General features: G+C 43.6%; 1 protein-coding gene and 1 pseudogene across 1 annotated transcript; one reads left to right on the forward strand and one right to left on the reverse strand.

Annotated features, from left to right (window-relative positions):
- Positions 1 to 1,751: 1,751 nt before the first annotated feature.
- On the reverse strand, positions 1,752 to 27,254 carry PGK1 (phosphoglycerate kinase 1). Its single transcript, XM_037132207.2, has 11 exons — positions 27,073 to 27,254; positions 17,511 to 17,561; positions 13,799 to 13,954; positions 13,539 to 13,683; positions 10,068 to 10,171; positions 9,320 to 9,439; positions 5,329 to 5,443; positions 4,920 to 5,099; positions 2,972 to 3,149; positions 2,595 to 2,693; positions 1,752 to 2,220 (listed from the first exon to the last, which is right to left on the reverse strand). The coding sequence occupies exons 1-11, from the start codon at positions 27,135 to 27,137 to the stop codon at positions 2,180 to 2,182; spliced, it is 1,254 nt and encodes a 417-aa protein (XP_036988102.2). The 5' UTR covers positions 27,138 to 27,254; the 3' UTR covers positions 1,752 to 2,179.
- Positions 15,532 to 15,621, forward strand: LOC119039487 (uncharacterized; annotated as a pseudogene).
- Positions 27,255 to 27,416: the final 162 nt, after the last annotated feature.

Below are 27,416 nucleotides of genomic sequence, written 5' to 3' on the forward strand. Positions count from 1 at the left end.
CCTTCCCTTCCCCTCTAAGATAAATAAAATCTTTAAAAAAAAAAAGGAAATGGCTATTCTCAACAAGGCAAGTAATATAACACGTGTTGGAGAGAAAAAGGAACCCTTATTCACTGCTGGTGGGAATGTCAACTGGTACAGCCACTATGGAAACAATATGGAGGTTCCTCAAAAAATTAAGAATAGTTACCACATAACCCAGCAATTCTTCTGGGTATCTACCCCAAAATTTAAAAATTATTTGCAAAGATATATGCACCTGTGTTCAGTGAAGCACTATTCACAGTGGCTAAGACATGGAGACAACCAAAGTGTCCTTCCATAGATGATTGGCTCAAGATGTGGTACATGTATACAATGGAATAGTACTCAGCCATAAGATGAAATACTGACATTTGTGACCACATGGATGGACCTTGAGAATATCATGCTAAGTGAAGTCGGTCAGACAGAAACAACCAGGAACCATGATTTCACTCGTGTGGGACATAAAACTCAAACTCATGGACACAGCCAGAGTAGGTGGCTGCCAGAGGGAAGCAGGGTTGGGGTAGTAAAGGGGTCAAATATTTGGTGACGGAATATGATTTGACTTTTGGTGCTGGGTACACAGGGCGATATACAGATGATGTATTACAAAAATGTACAGCTGGAACCAATACAATCTTATTAACCAAGTGCCAGCCCAAATTTAATTTTACAAAAAGGTACTTAGGTGTATGTAACCACAGCTCATGTGAACATAGCTGTATGTTCACAGATGTTCACATAGATCAGCAGTGAACAGTGTTCACGATCACAATGAAATCTAACCTGGAATTATGACAAAACTACATTGGGAGAATGAAGAATGGGTAGTATTGTGGAATAGAGGCCGTAAGAGCTAAATCATCCCATGTAAGAAATAGATAACTTTAAAAAAATCAAGAATTTAACAGCATAACCACATTACTTAGAAACATGGGGGAGGAAAATGCCAGGAAAAGGCTAAAAGTGGTCCCTGTGGGGAGTGGGAATCACAAGTGGGAAGAATGGGATGAGGCCTATTTTTTGTTACAAGCCTCAACTTTTTATAATTATATTCATGTGTAAAAGATAATAAAATTTAAGTATCTATCACAATGTCTGCCATAAAATAAGGACCTCAATAAAAGAGTAAGACGTTGATCTAATCCCCCTACCTCCCCGTCACTGCTATGCCATTTCTCCCATTTGGAAATGTAGTTGATTTGATCCTCTTAAGAGTCTGTTCTCGTCAGTAAATGAATGGATCAAAAAATTGTGGTACATTTAACACAATAGAATTCTATGCAGCAGAGAGAAAGGAGCTACTACCCTTTGCAACAACATGGATGAAACTGGAAAGCATTATGCTGAGTGAAATAAGCCAGGTGTTGAAAGACAAACACCATATGATCTCAACTTTAACAGGAAGCTAAACAACAAAACAAAGAAGCAAGCAAAATAAAAACAAAGACACTGAAACAGAGAACAAGGGGACAGTGACCAGAGGGAAGAGGGAAGGGAATTTAAGGGGGAAAAAGGGGAGGGATCTGGAGGAACAAGTATAAAGGACACAGGGACAATAACTAAGGGGGGTGGAAATGAGAGAGAAGTGGGGAGTACGGGGCAGGGTGGGCTGAGATGGGAGAAATAGAAAACTGTACTTGAAAAATAATTAAATTTTAAAAATTATGCAAATTAAAAGAGTCTGTTCCCACCCTAAGTAAGTATGACAAGGACAAAAAAAATCCCAGTTTCAAAGAATACTTTTATTATTTATTTAATAGAGCTCCAACTTCCTCTCTCTTCCCTCACAGCTGGAATTTTATCTTGTTTTCATGTAGCAAAACGATGACAACGCTAATCAGAGTAAGCTACTCCAAGAAGAGGATTAAGCCGACAGGTTAACAGGCAAAAATATAAATATATGCACTCTAGCATGCACAACGGTTTAGCCACTAGGAAATGCAAATGGGATCCTGAAGAATGTGGTCAGATCCAGGGTGCAGTGAAGGTGCGCTGCTGTGCAGCTGTGTTACGTGTTCCTGGGCTGCACCTCTTGGCCACTAGCTGGGTCTTGCCAGGGGGGAAGACTGTAGCCAATACCAAGTAGAGATGTGGAAAGCACTGAGTGGAGTTGGAGGATGCGCGCAGGAACCATAAGGCGGGAGAAATACTAAACATTGCTGAGAGCATCCACCCCAGGAAGGACTTTACCTGTTTTTGAAAGACACACACACAGAGACAGTGTTACTACAGGGCCCACCGCTGAGTCAGATCTGTCACTTTCTATTTTCCCCAATAACAGGTCAGCTCTTCTTTAGCATCTATGGCTGGGAGTTGGGTCCCTTTTACGTTTTGGGTCCCAGGTCTATTGGAGCGTAACCTCTGAGAATAAATCATCCTATGGGCCCTTCCCCACTTCAAATGGGTGCCAGGAGCTTTATTTGAAGTTCCTCCATTTCTACTGCCAGCTAAAAATGACTGCTAATGACAATACTACCTACCAGTACTATTACCTCTGGTCCACTCTACCCTCCTCTCGCCACATAATCCCCTCTCCTTCCCCCAAACCCAGGGAAGAACCTCACCTTCCAGGAGCTCCAAACTGGCACCACCCCCGGTGCTGACATGGCTGACTTTGTCCTCCGTGTTCCATTTGGCACAGCAAGTGGCAGTGTCTCCACCACCTGTTGAATGAAAGCCAAGTAACAATGGGGAAGGAGGGAGGGGAAAATAGGATCAGCCCCAAAACTTCAGGGCAGTGCCCTCTCAAGCCCAAACAGGAGCTTGATGAAACCCCAACTCCATCCCATTAAGAACCTCCTCGATGAATTACATACCTGTTCAGCCCTTAAGATACACCCAGCGCCAATAAACCTAGGAGGATGTGCCCATCTCCCTCCTACTTTCCTCTGACCAGAACTCTGCTGGCTCACATGTATTAGGCTCATACAGGACCACTTACCTATGATGGTGATGCAGCCCCTGGAAGTGGCTTTCACCACCTCGTCCATGAGGGCTTTGGTCCCTCGGGCGAAAGCTTCCCATTCAAATACGCCCACGGGTCCATTCCACACAATCTGCTTGGCCCTACCGACAGCCTCGGCGTACTTCTTGCTGCTCTCAGGCCCACAGTCCAGGCCCTGTGGTATACAGGAGAGAGGATGAGCCACCAAAAAAAGCTACTTAGAGGAGCAAACGCCACCTCCACCACGACCGAAACTCAAGGCTGAACACCAGAGTGTCTTCTAAAACCAAGATACCCTTCAGTCTTTTTTTTTCTTTTTTCCAAGTTATTTATTTATCTTTAGAGGGGAAGGGAAGAAAAGAGGGAGAGAAATATCAATGTATGGTTGCCTCTCATGAGTCCCCTGATGGGAACTGGCCTGCAACCCAGGCATGTGCCCTAACTGGGAATCGAACTGCGACCCTTTGGTTCGTACACCCATGCTCAATCCACTGAGCTACACCAGCCAGCGTACCCTTCAGTCTTTTCAAATTGTAAACCTGTTCATGCCCCTTATGGAAGAGCAAGACTAAGGGAGAAGCCCCAAAGTTCTCTGATAAAAACACTCTTAGCCTCACTATTATTATTGTCTATTATTGTGAAGAACCAGATTGGTGGTTTTCAACCAGGGTTGCTTATGCCCTTCCCCAGGGGACACATGGGAACATTTGTAGATGTTTCTGGCTGTCACAACAGGGGTGGTGGAGGAGGGTGTTACTGATACCCAGCCAAAGATACCTAAAACATCCTGTAACACAACAGCCTTCCACAACAAAGCGAGAACTATCCAAGATGGCAAAAGAGCGGAGGCTGAGAATCACTGGACGAAATCAGCGCTCTGCAAACTTTGGCGAGCAACAGAATCACCAGCGGGGCCTGAGTGTAACTGCAGGGCTCCCAGGGTTTCCTATTCGGGAGGTCTGCGGGGTGAGCCTCTGGAACTGGCAATTCCTTTTAATGAGTTCCCAAATGGTGCTGATGCTGTTGTTCTTGGGACCACACTTTGAGAGACACTGAACTAAATAAAACCTATGTACCTAAAGAAAGAAACTGACTAAGCAAACTAGTATATCAACATGCTGTAATAGAGCTTGGTTGTCAATTCATGTAACTCAATTTATGTTTCAGGAAAAATGGTCATCACAGTTATATTAATATTAGGAGTACATTGAAAGTATGTTATCATTTCTGTAGATTCAAAGCCTTTGCTTAATATTTTATACAGCTATTACAACTGAGAACACTACTATATATATATGTGTGTGTGTGTATATATATATATACATATATATACATATATACATATATATACATATATATATATATATACACACACACACACACTTTCCCTGCTTGTAATCACTGTTCTTTTACTACCTTTATGTTTTCATAGAAGATTTCTCTTTAAAAAAAGATTTTATTTATTTACTTTTAGAGAGGGCAAGGGAAGGAGAAAGAGAGGGAGAGAAATGTCAATGTGTGGTTGCCTCTCATGCGCCCCCTACTAGAGACCTGGTACGCAACTGAGGCATGTGCCCTGACTGGGAATCAAACTGGTGACCCTTTGGTTGGTCCAGCATGTAGTCCACTGAGCTTTATCAGCCAGGGCAGAAGAAACATTTCTTACACAGTTTTCCAGGTAGCAACAAAATTCAGAACAGCCCAAACCAAGAAATGTACACAACACCTTCCCAGCACATAGTTAAATACGTAATAAACAATAAATAGATAAAGAACCCCCCCCAAAATGGTGCTGTACCACATTACTTATGAAGGCAACAGCGATCGGATACCACTGCTTTTTCCCCATCCTGTAGAGATTCTTTTAAAATGCTTGTTGGTGGGTCAAATGAATGATACCCAATATTTTGGTTCATGCACACTCCCAAGCATCCAAGTGACTCACCATCCAGACAGCAGGTATGCCCGAGGCCACAGTGGCTTGGCCAGTCTTGGCATTCTCATCAAACTTGTCAGCAGTGACAAAGTCAACCGGCAAGGTAATCTTCACACCGTTCTTCTCAGCTTTGGACATCAGATCTTTGACGATCTTGGCTCCCTCTTCATCAAACAGAGAAGTGCCAATCTACACAGGGGACCAGGATGATGGAGATCAGCCTCTATACTAAGAATGTGATTACCTCACGACAATACGACATGAAGGAATAACTCTAAGACAAAAGGCAAACAACTTGTCAAAATGAATAAAAATGGAAGTTTTTACAGCTCACGCCAAAAGCTGGTTTTCTTTTTAAATCTAAATCAATTTCTCCCATCAAGAGCCGTTTCACATCCGAATGGCACTGTGTTCCTACCTCCATGTTGTTGAGCACCTTAAGGAAGGTAAAAGCCATTCCGCCACCAATAATCATCTCGTTGACTTTGTCCAACATGTTATTGATCAGCTGGATCTTGTCTGCAACTTTAGCTCTAGAAGGGAAAGCAAGTATCATCACCACAAGAAAAGCAAAATGTCCTACAAAGTGACAAAAGCACTGGCTAAATCTGCCTATGTTTCTCTAACCCAAAAGGCCAATTAATTACTAAGAAATTTTGTTAGATCACAAAGGGCTAAGAAGACCTACTGCCATCTAAAGGAACCATGATTTACAAATAAGTCTATTTTGCCTCTTCTCCCCTCAAAATCAAACAGTCAAGATTGATTATGCCTGAGCAAGACTGCTAATTGTGGGATTCCCAGAGCCCACTCAGAAGTATGTTAACCCTAAAGCAAGGATCAGATTATACAAGGTATGTACAGAACAAGTCCAGGCACCATTAATATAATGAGAACGGGTTTGCACAGCATTAACATAACCAGACAGCCAAGAAGAGTGGACTGGAATGTGCATGCGTGAACAATGACGACCTCATTGTACTAGTCAGTGTACTAGTTGGTAGACGCTGCTGAGTGAGCATGTGTACAGGGTGGCCATCACATTCAAAATGACCAAGAGAGTACAGCGATGAATCTACATCAGACTTTGTGTTAAGCTTGAACTTTCCTCCATGGAAACTATTCGGATAATTCAGAAGGCCGCAGCTATGGGAAACTGATGATTGGCAGCTTCATCAAAACAACGCACCAGCTCATGCATCACGTCTCATGCAGTTTTTTGGTGAAGCATCAAATCACTCAGGTGACTCAGCCCCCATACAGCCCGGATTTGGTGCCCTGTGACATCTGGGCTTTTTCCCAAAACTAAAATCACCTTTGAAGGGGAAGAAATTTCAGACCGTTGATGAGATTCAGGAAAATATGACGGGGCAGCTGATGACAACCAGAACTGTGTGAGGTCCCAAGGTGCCTACTTTGAAAGGGACTACTGAGGTGTCATTGTCCTATGGACAGTGTTTCTTGTACTTTGTATTTTCTTCAATAAATGTCTCTATATTTCATAGTACATGGCTGGACATGTTCTGGACAGATCTCACATACCAAATAAATACATACTGAGCAAAAATTGAAAGATATTCATACTCTTAAGTCTATTCTCACTGAGTGGGACATTCACTTTATGGCCTTCATTATTCTATTGGACCACATGATTCAACGTATTCTACTCCATGCCAAGCACTGTTGTAGGTCTCCAGGAACAACCAGTTAAGCCCTGGCTGGTGTAGCTCAGTGGATTGAGCACAGGTCTGTGAAAGCAAAGGGTCACTGGTTCAATTCCCAGTCATGGCACATGCCTGGATTGGGGGGGGCCAGGTCCCAGTGGGGGGACACATGAGAGGCAACCATACATTGATGAGAGGGGGGGAAAAAAAGAACAACCAGTTGACAAAACCAGACATCCCTATGCTTTGGAGCTTATATTCTAATAGAGGGAAATACAGACCTCCCTTCACCTCCCTGTGAAAGACTAAAAGATCAAAACTAAAGAGAAACAAATTCACTTGAAGCCCAACCTTTAAAATCCTTCACTTAAGAGCTTGCTTTCCTTATACATTCTTATATATCTAAATCCCACTTAAATAAACAAATCACCTTGGGCCTGTTTCCTCTTCATTCAATACACAAGATGATGGCTCCCCTGGGACAGGCACCGTGCTAGGATCTGTGAGGTGGGGATTCCAAACCACAGGGATGTGGGGGAATGGATGACAAGAGACTTTTTACCCTGTTTACCCAGTGTGTAAAGACTGGTCATCATGAAGGGGAAGAATGGAGGGATTATTTACGGGGAGGGGAAGGAGCGTGATGGAGCGGGGAGAAAACAAGTGAGGAAGAGAAAAGAGACTCGATCTCTTCTAAACAATGTGGGACAGTCTACAGCTCAAACTTCCTACTTCAATAAATCAATGGCATGAAAGTGCTAAAGGACAGGGGACTATTACAGAATAGAAGATACCAAACAACCAAACGCAATGCATGGACTTCTTTTGGACCCTTATTCAAACAAACTATAAAAAGACATTTCTGAGACGATCAGTAACTTCTGAATACATTAGTTATAATGCATAATTAGATGAAATTATTAAATTGTATTAGACAGTTATTTAAAAGAAATTGTCTTATCGGTTATGAGATGCAAATATAAGTATTACACACTATCTAAGGCTTACTTTAAAATAACTCCTGATAAAAAGTATTAGATGGTAGATGAAACCAGATTGGCAAAAATGTCAAAAATTGTTGAAGCAGGGTGACAGGTACCGGGGGTTTATTATACTATTCTCTCAACTTCTGTGCATGTCTGAGTGCTTCCACAGTGATGTTCCTTAATAAAAATGCAACAATTTCCCCCAAATCATTAATGGTCTAAGAAGACTACACTGCAAGAAAAGGTGGCAAACCTCCCCAAGAGGCTATTTCAGGCCGAGTCTAAAACCTACTCATGACCACTAGGTGGCACTCACTCCCATGTTCCAGGTCTACAGAAGGTTGGAGAACAAAAATCAAGAGGGCTTAAATCCTCATCTCCAGGGAAGCAAAGATCAATCTGACCTTTATAACCCAGTGCATAAGAGGGGCAATGCTCCCAGGACACAGATAACCTGTCTCCAAGTGAATTATTTTTAGGAACCTGCAATTATTTTTAGGACCCTCTCACGAAGCCTGGAGAGCGACTATGCTCCAGGAAATTGACACCCAAGTCCTGAGTCAGCTTTCAGAGGGGAATGCTGCGTGTTCATTCCCATGGGAGAACAGCCCTGCTCACAGAAGGGTCCGAGGCATCCAGTCACAAAGAGGCAGCGACCTACAGAGCCAAACCAAGTGACAGGAAGTTGTCTTTTCCAAGCAGTACCAGGTCCCTGTCCCTACTCTATCGCCCAAAATGTATCCTGCTAGCCTCTTGACCCACAATTGTGAAATTTCTATTTTTAAGTAAGCCACCGCAATATAAGTATCCATGTGATACCTTTAAAATAGGAGAAGACATAAAATGGTACATGATCTGAAGAAATGAGTTCTAAATGATATATTAAACACAAATGGGCCCTAGCTGGTATGGCTCAGTGGATTGAGTACCAGCCTGTGAAAAGGAGGGTCATCAGTTCGATTCCCAGTCAGGGCACATGCCTGGGTTGTGGGCCAGATCCCCAGTGGGAGGCACATAAGAGGCGACCGACTGATGCCTCTCTCCCACACTGATGTTTCTCCCTTTCTCCTTCCCATCTCCTTTAAAAGTAAATAAACAAAATCTTTAAAAAATTAAATAAACACAAATGAGAAGATTCTTCTAGTTATCCCTTATCGGACTGAATGTATGTGAAAGCCTCAAAGGCTTCAAATACTGTTGGACGAGCGCCTATGGCGGGAGTTTCCCATTGCTTCCCGCAGAACCACCTTTTAGCCCTTCTCGGCCCTGTTCTGTCCCAGGAAGTTGACCTGCATGGATGTCATCAAGGGACTCCCTTGGCCTCTGGCTTCCAGCTGGGTTGTAGCCAACTAGGGGTGGGGGGAGTACATCAGGAGAAAACTGAAGGGACATCAGAATATTTATGGCCGTGCTGCTCCCTCCCTGCCAAATGACCACTCCAATGTCCCTTGAGCCAACACTACAGCTCCTATCAGAGAGCCGTCTCCACACTACCACCCTCTCTAGATTCTCGTAAGCGTTCCCTCCTCCCTTTGCCCCTGCAGGCCTGGGGATGGTGACACCTGCTGCCAATGCCAGATTACTGTACCGTCCCTTCTGAGTTTTCCTAAAGGCCACCTACACCTTTGGAGGTAGCCCCTTCACTAAATTCTCCTGTTACCTGGGTGTGACGGTGCTGTGTGACAATGAACCACCCACATTATGGCCTCCTACCGGCCAACACACTACAGGAAGCAAAACTGTGAAGAGTTCTTCCTACCCGCCCAGGATGGCCAGGAAGGGTCGCTCCGGGCTTTCCAAGGCCTTGGCAAAGTAGTTCAGCTCCTTCTTCATCAAAAACCCTCCAGCTTTCTGTGGCAGACTGACTCCCACCATGGAGCTAGAAAAAACAAGACATTCCAATTGAGTACTACTTCTCCTGGTCTTAGCGACCGTCTCCTTAGCACTGAAATATCTTCATGGACTGTCTTTAGAGAGCATGATCTTCATCCCGAAACCGCCACAAAAATACTTAGGTACAAGGTAAACACTTTGACCACCAGTGCAGTGTCCAGGGGAACTAATCAAAAGCAATGACCTCACATAGGTATTAACGAGCCCATTTATTTGTAGTCTTCAGGCCAAGGGTTTAACCCCAATGAATAATCAGCCAGTTGATGACAAGAGAGGATTCCTTGATCTGTTCCCTACTGACAGAGTTAGACTGATTCCACAGCGTTAACAAAGGATGAGCTTTACATGCAATACCCCAAGTGAGAAGGAGCAACTGCTTACAGAAGAGCTCAACCAAAAGCTGCACAATTCTCAAGTTTTACTTTTATTTCCTCTTTGGATCACAGACACTCAACAACAGCCACAGTTGAATGAACTGGTATCTCCAACTTCAGACAGAGGTCACCAGGACCACGCTGTAATACAGAAGTTTCCGAAAGCAACCCAGAGCTTGGGCTGATTGATAAATAGAAGCCTTCTACTCCCGGCTCAACATCAAACAAGACTCTCGGTACCTGTGGGCCCGGTGGGCAGTGCCAAACGCATCATTGACGTAGACATCCCCAAGCTTGGAAAGCGAGGCTCGGAAAGCTTCTATTTTAGCTGGTTCAGCTTTAACCTGCAGAGAAAAACAAAAAAATGGAAAAAAACAACAGCAGTAACTTTTGATGGCTGCAAAGACAACTATAAAAATGTGTCATACCGAGAGTCCTCTTGAACATCTCTAAAGACCGTGAGTTGGTGGGACATCAATTTCTACAACTAGCAATGGGGCCTGTTCTTTCTTTAAAATATCCCAGGTCTTGCCCTGGCTGGTGTAGCTAGTGCAACCCAGATGTGCCCTGACCGGGAATCGAACCCCCACCCTTCTGGTGTACAGGACAATGCTCCAACCAACTGAGCCACCCAGCCAGGACACAGCCCATTTTTCACCGGCCTCTCTGAAACTCCTACTACAAAATTGTGATTATTCTTCCTTCTCCTTACTTGATTCATTTCCTCATTTTTAACATATTGTCCTTGTAAAAGAGGTGGAAGAATACTGGCTACCACGGCCTTTCTGCAAAGGACATATTCCTCACGAAAGCAACGGGGGAGGCAGACGGAAACAGGACATGAGAAAAGGGCCTCAGAAACAGTTTCTGTTGATTACAAGGAGGTGTTTTATACAAGTTCATTCATATGTGGAATCTAATGAACTGAACTAACAAGGAAAATGGGGACAGACTTACAGATGGAGAGCAGAACGATAGATGGGAGAAGAGGAGGGTAGAGGGTGGAGGGATTGAGCAAAAAGGAAAAAAGACTCATGGACACGAACAATGGTGTGGTGATTTCGGGGGGTGGGGGTGGGGGAAGGGGTATAAGGGGAGTAAATGGTAATGGAAAAAATACAATAAAAGTTTAAATTAAAGCCCTGAGTGGTGTGGCTCAGTGAATTGAAGATTGGCCTCTGAACCAAAAGGTCACTGGTTCAATTCCCAGTCAGGGCACATGCCTGGGTTGCAGGCTAGTTCCCAGCAGGGGATGCACGAGAGGCAACCACACGTTGATGTTTCCCTCCCTCTCTCCTTCCCTTCCCCTCTAAAGATAAATAAATAAAATCTTTAAAAAAAAAGAAAATGTTTTATGTCCTCACTTTGTTTTTTTACCCATTTTAAACATGTGGCTGGCTCCTGAAAACTTCACCCACTGAAAGCCACTGGACAACTTAAAATGTCAAGGTAACTAAATAAAAAAAGTCAGACTAGCATCACTGGCTCATCACTTCCTAAATGAAAGGTTTGACCTCAATTTGCCAGCCGCCTCCTGCCATGTCTAAGCCCTAGAGTCTATGCAGCTTGAGTTTCAGTCTAAAAGGGCACCAACTTTTCAGTCAGCACTTGACTGCGACAATTATAGCAAGAGCATGCCAAAGGCAGGCTAAAGTAGGCCCGGGGCCCACAGTACTAAGAAAAGAAACTGCTTGAAAGCAGGCGCTCTGATGATCTGAAGCAATGTCAGGAGTACCACAGGGACGGAGACACTGGCCTCAGGACAGCTTGTTCCCCAAGATACTGAGGACCTCAACAGCGCCAATTACGCAGAGGGTGCCTTCAGCTTCCCTTCTACCAATATGGAGAATTCCAATCATCCTCAAGGAGCCGGCTGAATCATTTAATAGCTGAATTCCAGCTGTCTGGTCAGAAGAATCTATTTTGTGAGTCACCTATGGTTGTTTTAGGATTTTTCTTTGTTTTAAACATTTTGTTTATTTTTAGAGAGGGGGAAGGGAGGGAGAAAGAGAAGGAGATAAACATTAATGTGTGGTTGCCTCTCATGTGCCCCCTACTGGGGACCTGGCCCACAACCCAGGCATGTGCCCTGACTGGGAATTGAACCAGCAACCCTTTAGTTCATAGGCTGGAGATCAATCCCTTGAGCCACACCAGCCAGGGCAGCTTTTGGATTGTTTTTGTTCCATTTTTATTTTTATTTGTTTCCTCCCGTCCACGGTTGTTTTTGCGTGGCAACAGCCAGGTTGAGTAATTCCAACAGAGATCATATACGGTCGTTATTGAGTGTATGACCCACAAAGCCAAAACGTTTACTGTCTGGCCTTCTACAGAAAATGTTTGCTTCTTTAATGGACCTAGCTACACATAAACCCCAGAACAGAACCACAGACTCTAACTTTAGTTCAGTGAGTACCTTTCTGAGTTAGTTTGTTTATGAAATGATGATACTTATACTCCCTTATCTTAAGAAATTCAGAGAAAAATGTTTTGTACTTCCTAGGAAAAATGCCTTAAATCCAAGGCACTATCATTTACCAAAGTACAATCAATTTTCCCTTTCTACTTGACTTGGAAAAGTACTTTTTTCCTACGGGCATAATTCTTTTATAAAAAAAAAAACCAACTTATGCCCTGGCTGGTGTGGCTCAGTGGATTGAGTGCCAGCCTGCGAACCAAGGGGTCACTGGTTTGATTCCCATTCAGGGCACATGCCTGGGTTATGGGCCAGGTCCCTGGTGGGGGACGTGCGAGAGGCAACCACACATTGATGTTTCTCTCCCTCTCTTTCTCCCTCCCTTCCCCCCTCTCTAAAACTAAATTAATAGAATCATTTAAAAAAATGACATAGAAGAAAAAAATTCCAAGCTCAAACTTTAAGTTTATTCCCTTCTAAGTAAGAACAAACTGGCCTTCCATAACACACTAGGGCCTATTGCATAGAGAAGCTGTTCTAGCCTCGACAAACACAGATGAAAAATGGACTCTCTGGCGGAACCCCTGAGGTAGCACGACACTCCCCCCACAATTGCCTGTGTCTGCTCGCAGCACCTGGGGATCACAGCCTACACTTCGACAGGCTTGTCACATATTGTCAGAAACAAGTCTTATGTACCATAGGCCGGGCATGAAACAAATGGACAATTAGAAGTAGTATGTTCACTGAATGCTCTTACAGCCAAGTGATGTTCACATATTTTTCAAAGGTATTTTTTTATCCTTACCCAAGGACATGCTTATTGATTTTAGAGAGGGGGGAAAGGAGGGGGAGAGAGTGGGAGGGAGGGAGAGGGAGAGAGAGAGATCCGTTGCCTCCTATATGTGCCCCAACCAGGGACCAAACCTACAACTTCGGTATGTGCTATGACTGGAGATCAAACCCACAACCCTTCAGTTTACAGGATGATGCTCCAACCAACTGAGCTACAGAAACTAGGCAGGGCTCAGAGGTATTTTAAAACCACCCGAGCATATGGAAGGCTTCTAAGATGCTAGCAATATTACATTCCTTGACCTAGGTGGCAGTTACCCAGGTGTTACTTTACTTTTTGATAATTTGTCAACCTGTAAAGCTGTGTATTTTGCATGTGTTCCACTTCAATAAAAGGTGTCAAAGGAAAAACAAACACAAGCTTCCTCTATTCTTCAATTACAGTCTCTTACAGACTCAGCCCTCCCAACACCACTAACGTCGGACATCACAGGTCCTACCTTGTTCCCAGAAGCATCTTTTCCCTTCCCTTCTTCCTCCACATGAAAGCGAAGGTTCTCCAGCAGGATGACAGACCCGGCAGCTGGGTTAGCACAAGCTTTCTCCACTTCCGGGCCCACACAGTCCTTCAAGAACAAGACATCCCTGGGGAAAGCATGAGATGGACAGACATGAGCAGCGTGAAAGTGAAGAACCAGTCACAACGTGCTTGACGCCAACTCCTGTGACAGAGCCCACCTGCGCCAGAGCTGCCACTTACTTGCCCAGCAGAGATTTCAGCTCTACAGCAACTGGCCCCAAGGAGTACTTGTCAGGCATGGGGACGCCATCAGGCCGACCCAGGTGACTCATGAGAACAACAGACTTGGCTCCATTGTCCAAGCAGAACTTGATGCTTGGGACAGCAGCCTTGATCCTGTAACCAAAAAGAGAGAGCAGGTAGAGCAAAGTCACTCTTAGGAATTAGTGGGAAATAGTTTATTCACGGCTCCATAAAACATAAAAACTCCCTTTGCTTCTGCCAATTCCTTCAAATCTCTTTTCGGCAACTCAACAATGGTCTTCAGGTACGTGCTCAGGGGAAGCAGTTCATTGTAAGGCCAAGCCTCCACCTAGGATTGTACATTCTCGTCATGCTTTGCCCCTGATGCAGACAACACCGCTAGCAGGCCTGAAGCTGTGATCTTCAGAAGGACCTGCCTGCAAGATTGACTACCTTTGGTTACTGTCCAGAACTTGGCTTTCCAAGTGGTCTCTCGGTTCTTTAAACGACAAGGGCCATTCACTCTTCCTAGACTGCCTAAAAATCAGGGTGATTTATGCTGGACACCTGCTTCCCTCTAGGGGTCTGGAATTTTTATAGCTGCTAGGCAGAAGGTACCTACATTAGCAGCTTCCATAAAAACCTTGGAGGCCAGGTCTCTAATGGTGTTTCTGAGCATAAACATTACACAAGTACTGCATTTTTTTCACTGCTGGAGAAAGGAATATACTCGGTGTGGCCCCTCACGGGAGGGAGAAAGCATCAGAAGCCCATGAAGGGATTTCTCCAGACTCTACCTGTCTCTTCCCGCTGCTGACCCTGCCATGCATCCTTTCAATGTAATAAACTTCGCAGTGAGACGATGTGCTGTGTCCTGTGAGTCCCAGCAAATCGCCAAATATGTGCCTGGTCCAAAACACTACTCTTATGCGACTTTGGAAGAAATATAAAATTCCTAAATCCTGAAACCATTAAAGGAAGTGTAGGGAGAACTGTAGTAACTTTTCTGCACCCATTACAGATCCTAAAACATTTTATTTAGGAAAAAATTAATGCATTATACAGAATGTTGTTTATATAACACACCACACTTACTATATTACAGTTTAACTAAAATATTATTCAACTTCTTTTAAATATTTCCAATTTTTGTTACAAAACTGATACTAACTTTCCAGTTTTGCCAGTCTTTAAGAAATTAAAACTGATAATTAACAAAACTATTCATCTAGTCAACAATTATTGAATACTTCTTTTATGTCAGGTCCTATTCCAGATTCTGAGAATACAGCAGAAAATAAGTTTCTGCTCTCATGAAAGTGAAATTCTAATGATGGGAGATATAATAGACAATAAACAAACAAGGTATAGCTATCTCAGATGGTGGTAAGAGCTGTAGAGAAAAATAAAGCAAGGTAAGCGGGGGTGGGGAGGGAGAATGACTGGGAATGGAGGTGGAGGGTATGTGAGTGGCCAGGAAAAGACTCTCTGATAAGCTGATATTTCAGCAGCGTATGAAGCAATGAAAAACCAAGTTATGTTTCAAAAGTAACTTAAGCTATTTGGCAGATATAAAAACTCACTTCTGCAAAATAGAGGAAACATAACTTTACCTTTACCAGGTATAAGTTTGCCCAATGAAACCAAATTAATCTGCACAGCTATCCTATTTATTGGCAAGTTCTATTATTTCTTTTTTTTTTTAACTGTTGTTCAAATACAGTTGTCTCGTGCTTGCTTCGGCAGCACATATACTAAAACTGGAAAGATACAGAGAAGATTAGCATGGCCCCTACGCAAATACAGTTGTCTCCATTTTTCCCCTACTCCCATCTACCCCACCCATCCCCACCTCCCTCCCCCAATTCTACCCACCTTGGTTTTGTCCATGTCTCCTTTATGGTGGTTCCTGAAAACCCTTCCCACCCCGCATTATCCCCTCCCACCTCCCCTCTGGTTACTGTCAGTTTCTTCTCAATTTCAATGTCTCTGGTTCTATTTTGCTAGTGTTGTGCAGTTCTATTATTTCTAATGCTTCATTGTTAATGGACTGCATGGGTTGCCAAAAATGAAGAGACCTACTCAGACACGTTTCTCTGCAGTTTATTCATAAAAGACCTTCATAGGCAGGCACATTTCCAATCTTCTCTGTGTGCTACAGAAAACAATGTAAATCATGCAGGGTCAGCACTGTCTGTACAAAGACCTTCCACGTCCGTGCAGCAGGAATGTACTTGGCAGGCTGCAGGCTCTACTCTGGGGTCAACATTCAAAAATGTTCTGGGTCTAGACCTGCACTGTCCAATATGGTTCCTCTCAGCCACATGTGCCTCTTAAATACTACAGATGTGACCGGCCCACACTGAGATGTGCTGTAGTAAAAACACATGCAGGTTCTCAAAGACTTAATACCAAAAAAACCCCTTAAATGTCCGTTTGATTATTTTATCAATTACACATTAAAATGATTATTTTGGACTTACTGGATTAAATACAATATATTATTAAAATTAAGTTCACCCATTTCTTTTCACTTTTTTCTGGTGGCATCTAGAAAATTTTAAATTATATGTGGCCCACATTGTATTTACATTAGACGACACTGGTCTAATGATTAGAAAGCACTCTTCCAGCTCAAACCTTTCATTTAAAATTTAAAAGAAAACATTCTTTTATAATCTAGTCAAAAGCAAGAACAGAACTAACACTTAAAATTTCTGCTTCTGAATCTAGGAGCCAAAAACATTTGAGGCAGCTTAAACAGACCAAAGATATTACCTCTGAAGTCTTTTCCCTTAAGTCAAAATTTTCAGAAACTCCTCTTTTATCTAGACCATCTGGAATGGGAGCATGTAAAACTACATGTAAGCTTAATAATTACTCGCAGTAAAAAAAATCCTTCTCTTGCAAGTTCTTCATTTTGCAAATGAAGCCAAAGTACCCTGAAAGTTTCATTCTTTAAAAATACATAACCTCAGTCCTTGCTAGTGTGGCTCAATTGGTTGGAGCATCATTCTATAAACTGAAAGGCTGCAGGTTCAATCCCAGGTCAGGGGCTTGAGAGAGGCAACCAATGTTTCCTCCCCTGTCCCCCCTCCCCCGTTCTCTAAAATTAATCAGCATTCCTCAGGTGAAGATTAAACACATACAGAAAAAATAAATTAAAATAAAAATGTATACTCCCCCAAATTCTTCAGATTTTAAAAAATGGAGACACAAAAAAATTTCATTTTCCTAAGATGCTTTTTTTCAATTTCTACATTTTCATAAGAAAGTAGACCAGGGAGCTATTGCGGTCTAACTCCCTGGCATATGTCATCAGTTTGACTCAAATAAACTCTTATTTAAAAATCTCAGCCCTGGCTGGTGTGGTTCAGTGGATTGAGCACCAGCCTGTGGTACCAAAGGGTCGCAGGTTCAATTCCCAGTCAGGGCACATGCTTGAGTTGTGGGCCAGGTCCCCAGTAGGGGGCATGTGAGAGGCAACCACACATTGATGTTTCTCTCCTGTGTCCCTCCTTTCCTCACTCTCTAAAAATAATTGTTTAAAAAAAAAAAAAAGCAGACTAGAGGATAGGTTGGTAAAAATCCAAGATGATATAAGCTTAAGTTACCACAGTTCCACAATAAGAAAGGAAAAGAATTTCATCCTACAAAGCCATACCAATGCACATATTAAATGTAATTCGATGTTCAGCAGAGACCTTACCTCTGGTTGTTAGTTATCTGGTTGTTCTTCATAGGAACATTGAAGTCCACTCTAAAAAAGAAAGAAAGTTTCAGGTTCAGAGCCATGATCAATGTTATCATTCCCTCAAAAATAAGAGAGGCAATTTTTGTAAACCAGTTGAATTAAGTTGAAAGTTCAAAACTGCCTTAAAAATAATCAGTGGTATTATAAGTCAAGACAGCGACTGAATTAGGACCTCCAAGTGAACGTCTGGGGTTCAGATTTTTTATTTCTTGACCTGGGTGATTGCATAAATATGCTCATTTTGAGAGAATTCTTTGAGGTTATGATTTGTGCCCTTTTCAGAATGTATCTCATACTTTAGAAGAAATAATTAAAAATTTCAAAATAACACCTAACTTAAATCACAGGAACTGGCCCTGATGATCTGGGCAGCTAAACACCTGTTTTAGCTAAAGATTTAGTGTGGGCCTCGCATGCGAGTATCAAATACAGTGGCAGCTGGAGATGTAAGGGATAAGAAGAAACAAATCTTGATTCTGATTCCTTTGTCATTATTTCTGGGTCCTAGTGAGGTGAACATCACTCAAAAGAAAAAAAGTATCTGGAAAAATAAAACACATCAAGCAAACATCTTATTTTTTGGAGAAAGCCTGGGGCCTCAAGACCAGAAGAAACCCTGTGTTCAAGACCAAGTTTACATGGTACCTTCAAGCAAAACACACACAATAAAAATCATACTGGCTCCTTCAAAAAGCCCGAGGAGTGAGTAGAGCATGTGACTCTGCCCACCTGACAAATGAGCAATGACAAAGGGAGTGAGCAGAATGGCACAAGCAGAAATTGACTACAGTGCCTCCTTTCTCACGCAAGACTGCTTTACCATTTTTAAGAGCCAGCAACTCCTTCCCCCTTCTTCTGAACCCCTGGGAACCTCGGTCTACTTCATACTCTTCAATCTGACTAAAACCAACAAGGTGTGGTAGGTCTTTGTAAGGTTTTGCCTGTTAAGATCCTTTTTAGGGGATTTCTTTCTGTCTGCGGAATGTAGATGACATCATCTGCCTCACAGTTATTCTACGAGTAAATGAATTGGTGATTTGTAAAGGGCTTAGAAGACACCTGGTGTACAGTAAGTACCATTCAAATTATATATGTTTATGCTTCTCCCAATGATAATTCTATGGTTTAAAAGGCAGACCAACCATTATTAGTGTTAATCTAAAAATAATAAATATTTCAAAGTGAGAGGCAACAAACATTCAGAGGTCATTAGGAATGCTATTCGGGACTCATTCACTAAGGCAGAAGCCCAGTGTTTGGATTAGGAGACAGAGGCAATGGGTGATTTATAAGAAACAGAAGGGGAACAATTACATCAACAGAAGGAATGCATCTCTCTTGGTGCACATAATACAACAGTGATGGTAATTCTAAACAATGTTTTTAATTTTCAGTGCAGTAGTCATCAGCCCCTAGTGACAATAATTGACTTTTTCTTATCACTGCAAACAGTTTTGGGGAACAAAATGTTGTTCTAGGCACAACCCAAAGGTTACTGAGCCCTGGTTTATCACTGCAAAGATTCGAAGCACAGGAAGTATAAGGCAGTTCCTCTGGCCTGGCAGCTCCAGCTCCATTTTAAAGTGGTTCTGTTTATATTACTCTTTACACTAAAAGCAGCTAGCATCACACACTGAGGGGCTCCAGGGAAAGTACGACCTACCAGGGGTGTCCAACCTGTGTCCCACGGGCCACATGCAGCTCAGGATGACTGTGAATGTGGCCCAACACAAAATCGGAAATTTACTTAATGAGATGTATTTTCTGTGATTATGTGTCACAATGAATATAATGTTTGGCCCAAGACAACTCTTCTTCCATTGTGGCCCGGAGACGCCAAAAGGTTGGACACCCCGCTTGCTGCCATGCTTGGCCATAAAGCTCCTTTCCTAGTCCTTCCTCCCAAAGGCCAAGGCCTGGCACATGATTACGAGACCCTAGACCCAGTAAGATGCCCACCGACATCCTTCTCCCTAGTCCTGTACAGGCACACCTCGGGTACTGCAAGTTCCATTCCAGACCTTCGCAACTGAGCGAGTATCACAATCAAACCAGTCTCCCAATTTCTGTTGGATTCCCACTGAATATAAAGGTATGTTTATACTATACTGTTGACTATTAAGAGTACAACAGCATCACATTTTTAAAAATAGGAATATTTTAAGTTTTTAGATTTTATGTATTTATTTTTAGAGAGAGGGGAAGGGACGGAGAAAGAGAGGGAGACAAACATCCATGTGTAGGTGCTTCTTGTGTGCCCCCTACTGGGGGCCACCCTGCAACCCAGGCATGTGCCCTCACTGGGAATCAAATCAGCAACCCTTTGGTTTGCAGGCCAGTGCTCAATGCACTTAGCCACACCAGCCAGGCTCAACAGCATTATATCTTAAAAAACAATATACAAACCTTAATTTAGGAACACATTACTGCTAAAAAAAAATGCTAACCATCATCTGAGCTTTCAGCAAAGTCATACTTTTTGCTGATGGAGGCTCTCGCCTGGATGTTGATAGTGCTAATTGACTAGATGGTGGCTGCTGAAGGCTGGGGTGGTTGTGGCAGTTCTTAAATAAGATAGCAATGAAGTCAGCCACGCTGACTCTTCCATTCATGAAAATTCCCCCGTAGCATGCAGTGCTGCTGGACAGCATCTTTAGCATAATAGAACTTTTTTTTTTTTTTGCATGGTTGGAAAAGGATGTGGCATTTCCCCCTTTATTTTTTAGTTTGATAGCTTTCAGTTCAGTGCCAATGTTCTTTTTTTTCCTTTTTTTAAATTTATTTTTTATTTATTTATTTTTTTATTGATTATGCCATTACAGTTGTTCTATTCCCCCCCTTCATTCCCCTCCACCCTACCCCCCCCCCCGTCCCCACGCTGGAGTCAATCCTCTCAAACTCTGCCCTACTTTATCAACAAAGTTTGTGTAAGAAGTGCTTTGTTGTTATTTCAATAATCATCAGAGCCCTGGTGAGTGTGGCTCAGTGGACTGAGCACCAACCTACAAACTGAAAGGTCACCAGTTCGAATCCCAGTCAGGGCACATGCCTGGGTTGCGGCCCAGGTTCTCAAGTGTGGGGCATGTGAGAGGCAACCACACATGGATGTTTTTCTCCCTCCTTCCTCTCTCTCTAAAAATAAATAAATAAAATCTTTTAAAGAAAGCATCACAGTATTTTCACCAGGAGGCGATTCCATCTCAAGAAACCACTTTCTGCCCTGGCTGGGTGACTCAGGTGGTTGGAGCATCATCCCCAAAAGTTCTGGGATGGATTCCTGGTCAGGGCACACCCTTCCATTGCGGGTTCGATCCCTGGTTAGGGAGTGTAGGGGAGCAACCAATTAATGTTTCTCTGCTACGTTGATTTTTCTCTCTCTAAAAATCAATAAACATATACTCAGGTGAGGATTTAAACAATCAGTTTTTTTTGCTCATCGAAAAGAAGCAACTCCTCATTCATTAAGGTTTTAACGAGATTGCAGCAGTTCATGTTAAAGTCCCATCTTCAGCCTCCAACTTCTAATTCTAGTTCTCTTGCCATTCCCACTACAGTTTCCATCTACAGTTAGTTCCTCCACTTAAGTCCTGAGGCCCTCAGTCATCTATGATGGTTGGAATCAATTTCTCCCCAAATCCCATTGAGGCTGATATTCTGACCTCTTCCTGTGAATCATTTATGTTCTTAAAGGCATTTAGAATAGTAAATGCTTTCCAGGTTTTCAATGGTCTTTGCCCAGGTCCATCAGAGGAATCGCTAGATGTGGCAGCGAAAGCCTTGTGAAATGTATTTCTTAAATAATAAGACTTGAAAGTTGAAATTACTCCTTGATCAGAGTGGACGTTGTGTGGGCAGGCATGAAACCAGCACTAACCTTACTGTACATCCCTGTTAGAGCGCTTGGTCCACCAGGTGTATTGTCAATGAGCAGCACTGCTTTGAAAGTTTTTTCTTTTTCTGAGAAGTAGTTCTCAACGGTGGGCTTCAAATATTCAGAGTGAACCATGTTGTAAACAGATGTGCTGTCATTCAGGCTTTTTATTTCATGTATCGAGCACAGGCAGAGTAGATTTAGCCTAATTCTCAAGGGCCCTAGGATTTCCCAAATGGCAAATGAGCACTGGCTTTAGCTTAAAGCCAACAGGTGCATTAGCCCCTAACAAGAGTCAGCCTGTCCGTTGATGCTTTGAAGCCAGGCCCTGTCCTCTCCTAACTATGGAAGTCCTAGATGGCATCTTCTTCCAATAGAAGGAAGGCCATTTCATCTGCATTGCAAATCTGTTGTTTAGCGTAGCTGCCTTCGTTAACTATCTTAGCTAGATCCGGAGAACCTGCTGCAGCTTCTACATCGGCACTTGCTGCCTCCCCTTGCACTTGTATGTTATGGAGGCTGGTTCTTTCCTTAGAACTCACGAACCAACCTCTGCCAGCTTCAAACTTTCCTTCCTCCCCTCTCCCAGCCTTCACAGAATGGAAGAGAGTTAGGGCCTTGCTCTGAGGCTTTGGCTTCAGGGAATGTTGTGCTGTGACTGATCTGGTCTCTCTAGGCCACTACAACTTTCTCCATACAGGCAATAAACCTATTTTGCTTTCCTATCACATCCACGTGTTCACTGGCATGGCACTTACAATTTTCTTCAAGAACTTTGCCTTGCATTTACAACTTGGCTGACTGGCACCAAGGCCTAGCTTTTGCCCTATCTCAGCTTTCAGCATGCCTTCCTCACTGAGCTTAATAATTTCTAGCTTTGGATTTAAAGTAACAGGTGTGTGACTCTTCCTTTCACTTGAACACTTAGAGGCCACTGCAGGGTTATCAACGGGCCTAATTTCAATACTGCTGTGTGTCCGGGAAGAGGGAAGCTCAAGGAGAGGGAGAGGGACAGGGGAACGGCCAGCTGGTGGAGCAGTCAGAACACACATTACTATTTATTCAGTTCGCTTTTTTAATATGGGGAGTTTGTGGCACCCCAAAACAATCGTAATGGTAACATCACCATAATATAATAATGAAAAAGCTTGAAATATTGCTAGAATTGCCAACATGTGAGAGACACGAAATGACCAAATGCTGTTGGCACATGGCACCTGTGTGCTTGCTCAATGCCAGTTGCACAAACCTTCTGTGTGTAACGAGAACACAGTGTCTGTTAAGTGTAGTAAGACAAAGCACAATAAAACAAGGTCTGCCTGGACCCCAGCCTACCTAACCGGAGGGCAGTCTTTCCAAAGGTGGGTTGAGGGGATAATTTGATATTCAAACATGTTAATTAAAGAAAGTCTTCAGAAATGACAGCAGTATCTATATGCCTCTGAAAAAAAGAACTACACTCTCCTTATCTTCAAGGTACTTGATTCTGATTTGAAGCATCTTCTTTAAATATCTTGCCAGCCAGAAAGCGCATTCCACAGAGAGAGGATCCCATTACAACGGGTCATATTCTCCCTCTGCAGCCTCCCAGGAAGCCTGTGGTTAAAAGGGCTAAGAGAGCAAGAGGCAGAGCACCAGCCACCCCTCACAGGGCTTACGTCCTAACCCAAGCCCTTTGAGGAGGAGATTCTTTGGGCAGAAACACTCAAGATTCTGTCTTAACTATCCAAGCTTACACAGCTTACTGATGAGAACCGGACTTGTCTTCTCTTCTCCCTGCACGAAGATTACCTCCTCTCATCATCTCCTAGACCCTCAGCAACAGCTCCTTTTAGCCCCTCCTCTCTGTGGACCTCGCCACAGAATCTGCTCTTGCCTACCCCTTCCACCTATGTACAATCTGTACCCCTTCCTTTTCCGCTTCCCTGAACACTCAGGCATGAAATCAGATATCACTACACTTTATCAGAATGGCTGAAATAAAAAATAAATGATAACACCCAATGCTGGTGAGGAACCAGAGACTAACCACTCGCACACTGCTGGTGGGAATGTAAAATGGGGCTGCTTTGGAAATTCCTCAGAAGGTGAAGCATAGGATCCAACAATTCCACTCCTAGGTGTTTTACCCAACAGAAATTACACCGCATGTCCACATCAAGACTTGTGCATGAATGAATATTCAAGGCTCACACAGCTTTATCTGTAGTAGCCCCAAACTGGAAACAACCTAGATACCCTTTAATGGGCTAAACTGGTAGGGTAGAACATCCATACCATAGAATTCTATTCAGCAGTACAAGGACTAACTGAACTACTGATGCACGCAACAAGTTGGAGAAATCTCAAGGGCATTGTATTGAATGAAAAAAGCCAATGGCAGCTCTGGATGGTGTAGCTCAGTGGATTGAGTGGCAGCCTGTGAACCAAGGGGTCACAGGTTCGATTTCCAGTCAGGGCACATGCCTGGGTTGTGGGCCAGGTCCCCACTTGAGAGTGTATGAGAGGCAACAGCACATCAATGTTTCTCTTCCTCTCTTTCTCCCTCCCTTCCCTCTCTCTGAAAATAAGTAAATAAAATGTTTTAAAAATACATTTTTTTTAAAAAGCCAATGGCAGAATAGCCATTAGCAGAGGTTAGGAATGAGGAAGAGGGACCATGACTCTAACAGGGTGGCATGAGGGAAACCTTAGTGGTGATCAAAGAAAACGACTGTGGTGCGAGTTACACACATCTGCACATGCACTAAAATAGCATAGAACTATACACTTCTTTCCAAAGGCAACTTTCTACTTTTGATATTGTACTATAATTATGTATCATGTATCCAAAGGGGGAAACTGTGTAAACACAGGCCCTCTCTACTATCTTTGCAATCTGTGAATCTATGATTTCAAAATAAAATGTTAATATTGACTTAGTAGAAATATCAAATCTTTATCTCCTGAAATCTTGGGTGTCCAGGCCCAGTTCCATGAAAAGCTCTCAAAGGAACCATGTCCATCCTTGCTTCACCACCCCTGACTGGAAAATTGGGATATTATGTCTGTGTTAAAAACTTTTTAAAACCTGCTCTCCGTTTTTCCTGTGTTTCTTTTTCCACTACATCAAGGCTGTTGCTTAACAAGTTACAACAGGTCAGTGCAAAACATTGAGGCTTTTTTCCCCCTAAAAAATGGGGGGAGGGGCAAGCCAAAGAGAAGCATTTTACAGACAGCAAAGGGGTGTGACTGGCATCCTGAGAGGAAGAAAGAAAATGACATCGCAAAAATTAGCAGAAGTTTTTTCAAAGGTAAAGTTAGCTGATGTCCTAAAGAAATGAGGTAGAAGCTGGTAACTATTCTGTCAGGTTTCTGACTATCTAAAGTTTCCTCAACAACAAAAAATTTCCCCTGGCAATCAAAGCAGGAGTCAGAAGACCCAATAAACAGGAGTTCTCATTTGCAAGACAAAGAAGAGTTAAGCAAAGGGACCATTACTCGGGAGACCCCATTTCCAAAACACTGCCAGCAACCACCACCTAAGGGCATTGAAACAAAAAGAAATTTGAGCTGCCAAGGCATGGCCACCTCTGCTCCTCCAAAGAGTAATGCTACAATGTGACTGTGTTCAAAAAAGGCGTTAATAATCAGGGAACAAAGCGACTTCCTGCCCTCAGGCCAAAGAAGCACAGTGTATCCAAATTCCATGGGAGAAAAATTATAGATTGCAACCGCAGGAGACAAAAGGTCTGTTTTAACTGTCCTTGTTCACTATGTCCCAGGATTCAGAAGGTCTGGTTGGCTGCCAAGGAGACCCAGTTCCAGTCCTGGCCTGGCCACCAAGGTGCTAGTTCAGTGACCTTGGACAGGTCATTTTCAATCAGGAAGGACCAGCCAATCATTTCAAGGCTCAGGATTAATCTCTGTCGAATGAAACTGAATCCTTGGGCAGGAAGAGATTTCTTATTAGATTCAGAGTGAGAAAAGATAAGCACCTTCTCTAGTCCCACTCCCAGCCAACCCAGTGAATTCCTCAAGCTAGTTTCCCAGGTGGGAGAGGAGGTAAACCCCCAAACTGAAATTGTTAGGAAGGTGACCAGTATGAGGCCCCAGCATGCATCTGGAAAGGTCAGGCTTGAGCACAGAGATGGGAGGAAATCATTAAAACCTAAGATCTAGTTGCCCATGTCCACCTGGTTTTCTAAGGATCTGTCCCCTTCCCTTAACATCCTCTTAGGGGTAGAAAGGGCCCTTGTCTGGTACCAAGATGACTGTAATTCCTACTTTGTCCTGATTGCAAAAATCTTGATCATTTGGGAAAATGTGGACACCAGGTTTTTTTCACGGCCATAAGCTATTGAGTTCTTTTGAGTATTTCCACAGTATGGCACAGAAGGTCACTTACAAATTCATAATGGCCATACAGAAATTAGAGGGAAGGAAGAGCTACATGAATTTTAGGGTACCCAGTTTCCTAATTCATAGTGCTGAGGGTAAAGGGAGATCCCCTATTACTTATGTGCCTGTTAATGTCCAAAAGATGCCTTCACTTTAACCAATCCAAGTTGGGAAAGGGGCTCAATCACACCATTTACATGGCTGCCCATCAATCATTTCCCCAAAAGGCAAGATTGCACAAGCTACCATAGCAGGACCTTATGGTCCCCCAAAAGCACCACACTTGCATCCTCGGAAGTTATGTAACAGTCAAGTGCATCAATCACATACCTAACGCCTCATGCACTTTGCCCCGGCATGTACATTTGTGCCACGCATTACAAGAAGAAATGTAAACGCTCCATACACCATACTAGTAATGGAGGCAAATAAGGGAGAAGCTATATTCGTTAAGTGACCAGGGATCCACATGAGCAGATTAAGAGACCCCCAAGGGGCATGGGGAGCGCTCCACATTTCTAATATCCTGCTTCTCTAGCCACCTGTGGGGTGAGGTTGGAGAACAGTAAGAATGAGTAGCCACACCCTGTCTGCTTTTACGCAGCATGTGTCACGCTGCTCAAGCAAACCCCACTGCCTGGAGTCCAACGACCAGGTAGGGCACAGAGGCCTGTTACATAAACTGGGAAGGGCCGCCTTCGCTGCATCCCACCCTTCTCCACCCTCCTACCCCCAATGCTTTAGGGAGTTCTACTCCTGAAAATCTAAATCAAAGCCCTCTAGGATATACTTCCTTTAACGCATGACTTTTGAAATATGGGCCGTTCCTCATTTGCTTGGGATGGTCTAGGGCAGCAGGGAAAGGAAAGTAACCAAATGACCTTTCAAGGTCCCTGCCTTGGGGCCTAGGATTTTCCAGACTAAGCCTTAGGTGCCAACTCGCCGACTGGGAACTGGAGGAGACGGAAATAGGAAAGGATAGGAAAGAGATTAAAGTGGGCCCCGGCAATCTGAGCTGTGACTCCGTGGTTCCACCCCAAAAGGGCAACTACAGCTTACTTAGTGGATTGGGAGAAAACGAGGTTAGAAACCGTCCAACCCGGGCAAAGTATCAGCCACCATGGTCAGTAGCCTCGCCCCGCATGACTAGAACCCATAAGGCCGAATCCAGGACTTAAAGCAACTTTGGGCAGGCGGAGAAGCAAGTTGGCCATGGCCAGAGGGCTTCCGGAGGCCAGAGGGCGCGCGGGCAGGTGTACGAATTACCTCATGACGACCCGCTTCCCCTTCACGTCCAGCTTGTCCAAAGTCAGCTTGTTAGAAAGAGACATCTTGGCAATGCAGCAGCGGCGAGAAGGCGAGAGACCGCACAACGAGGGAGACAGTAGCAAGTGTGCGCTGGGGAACGTGCGCGGACGCTGAGATGCTCGCGGGCCTCACCACCCCGCCCCCAGCCCCGCCCTAGCCCCACCCATTCTCGGCAGTAGTGCGCGGCGCGCCACTTACAGATTCTGCTATTGGACGCAGCGGAAAAGCGTCGGCGCGCTTCCATTGGTCCAAACCTCTGTCAGTCTGTGAGGGAGGTGGTCGGACGTGCGGCTACCGTTTGT

The sequence above is a fragment of the Artibeus jamaicensis genome, unplaced genomic scaffold (genome assembly GCF_021234435.1).
Source record: "Artibeus jamaicensis isolate MK-2021 breed Jamaican fruit bat unplaced genomic scaffold, CSHL_Jam_final contig_241, whole genome shotgun sequence".
NCBI classification, from domain to species: domain Eukaryota; kingdom Metazoa; phylum Chordata; class Mammalia; order Chiroptera; family Phyllostomidae; genus Artibeus; species Artibeus jamaicensis.

Excerpts from the sequence above, each read along its gene's own strand:
- PGK1 (XM_037132207.2), bottom strand. The coding sequence starts at position 27,137 with ATGTCTCTTTCTAACAAGCTGACTTTGGACAAGCTGGACGTGAAGGGG. Across the intron at positions 9,440-10,067 it reads ACTGCCCACCGGGCCCACAG|CTCCATGGTGGGAGTCAGTC; the intron begins GTACCGAGAGTC and ends TGTTTTTTCTAG. Across the intron at positions 2,221-2,594 it reads CAGTTTGGAGCTCCTGGAAG|GTAAAGTCCTTCCTGGGGTG; the intron begins GTGAGGTTCTTC and ends TTTCAAAAACAG.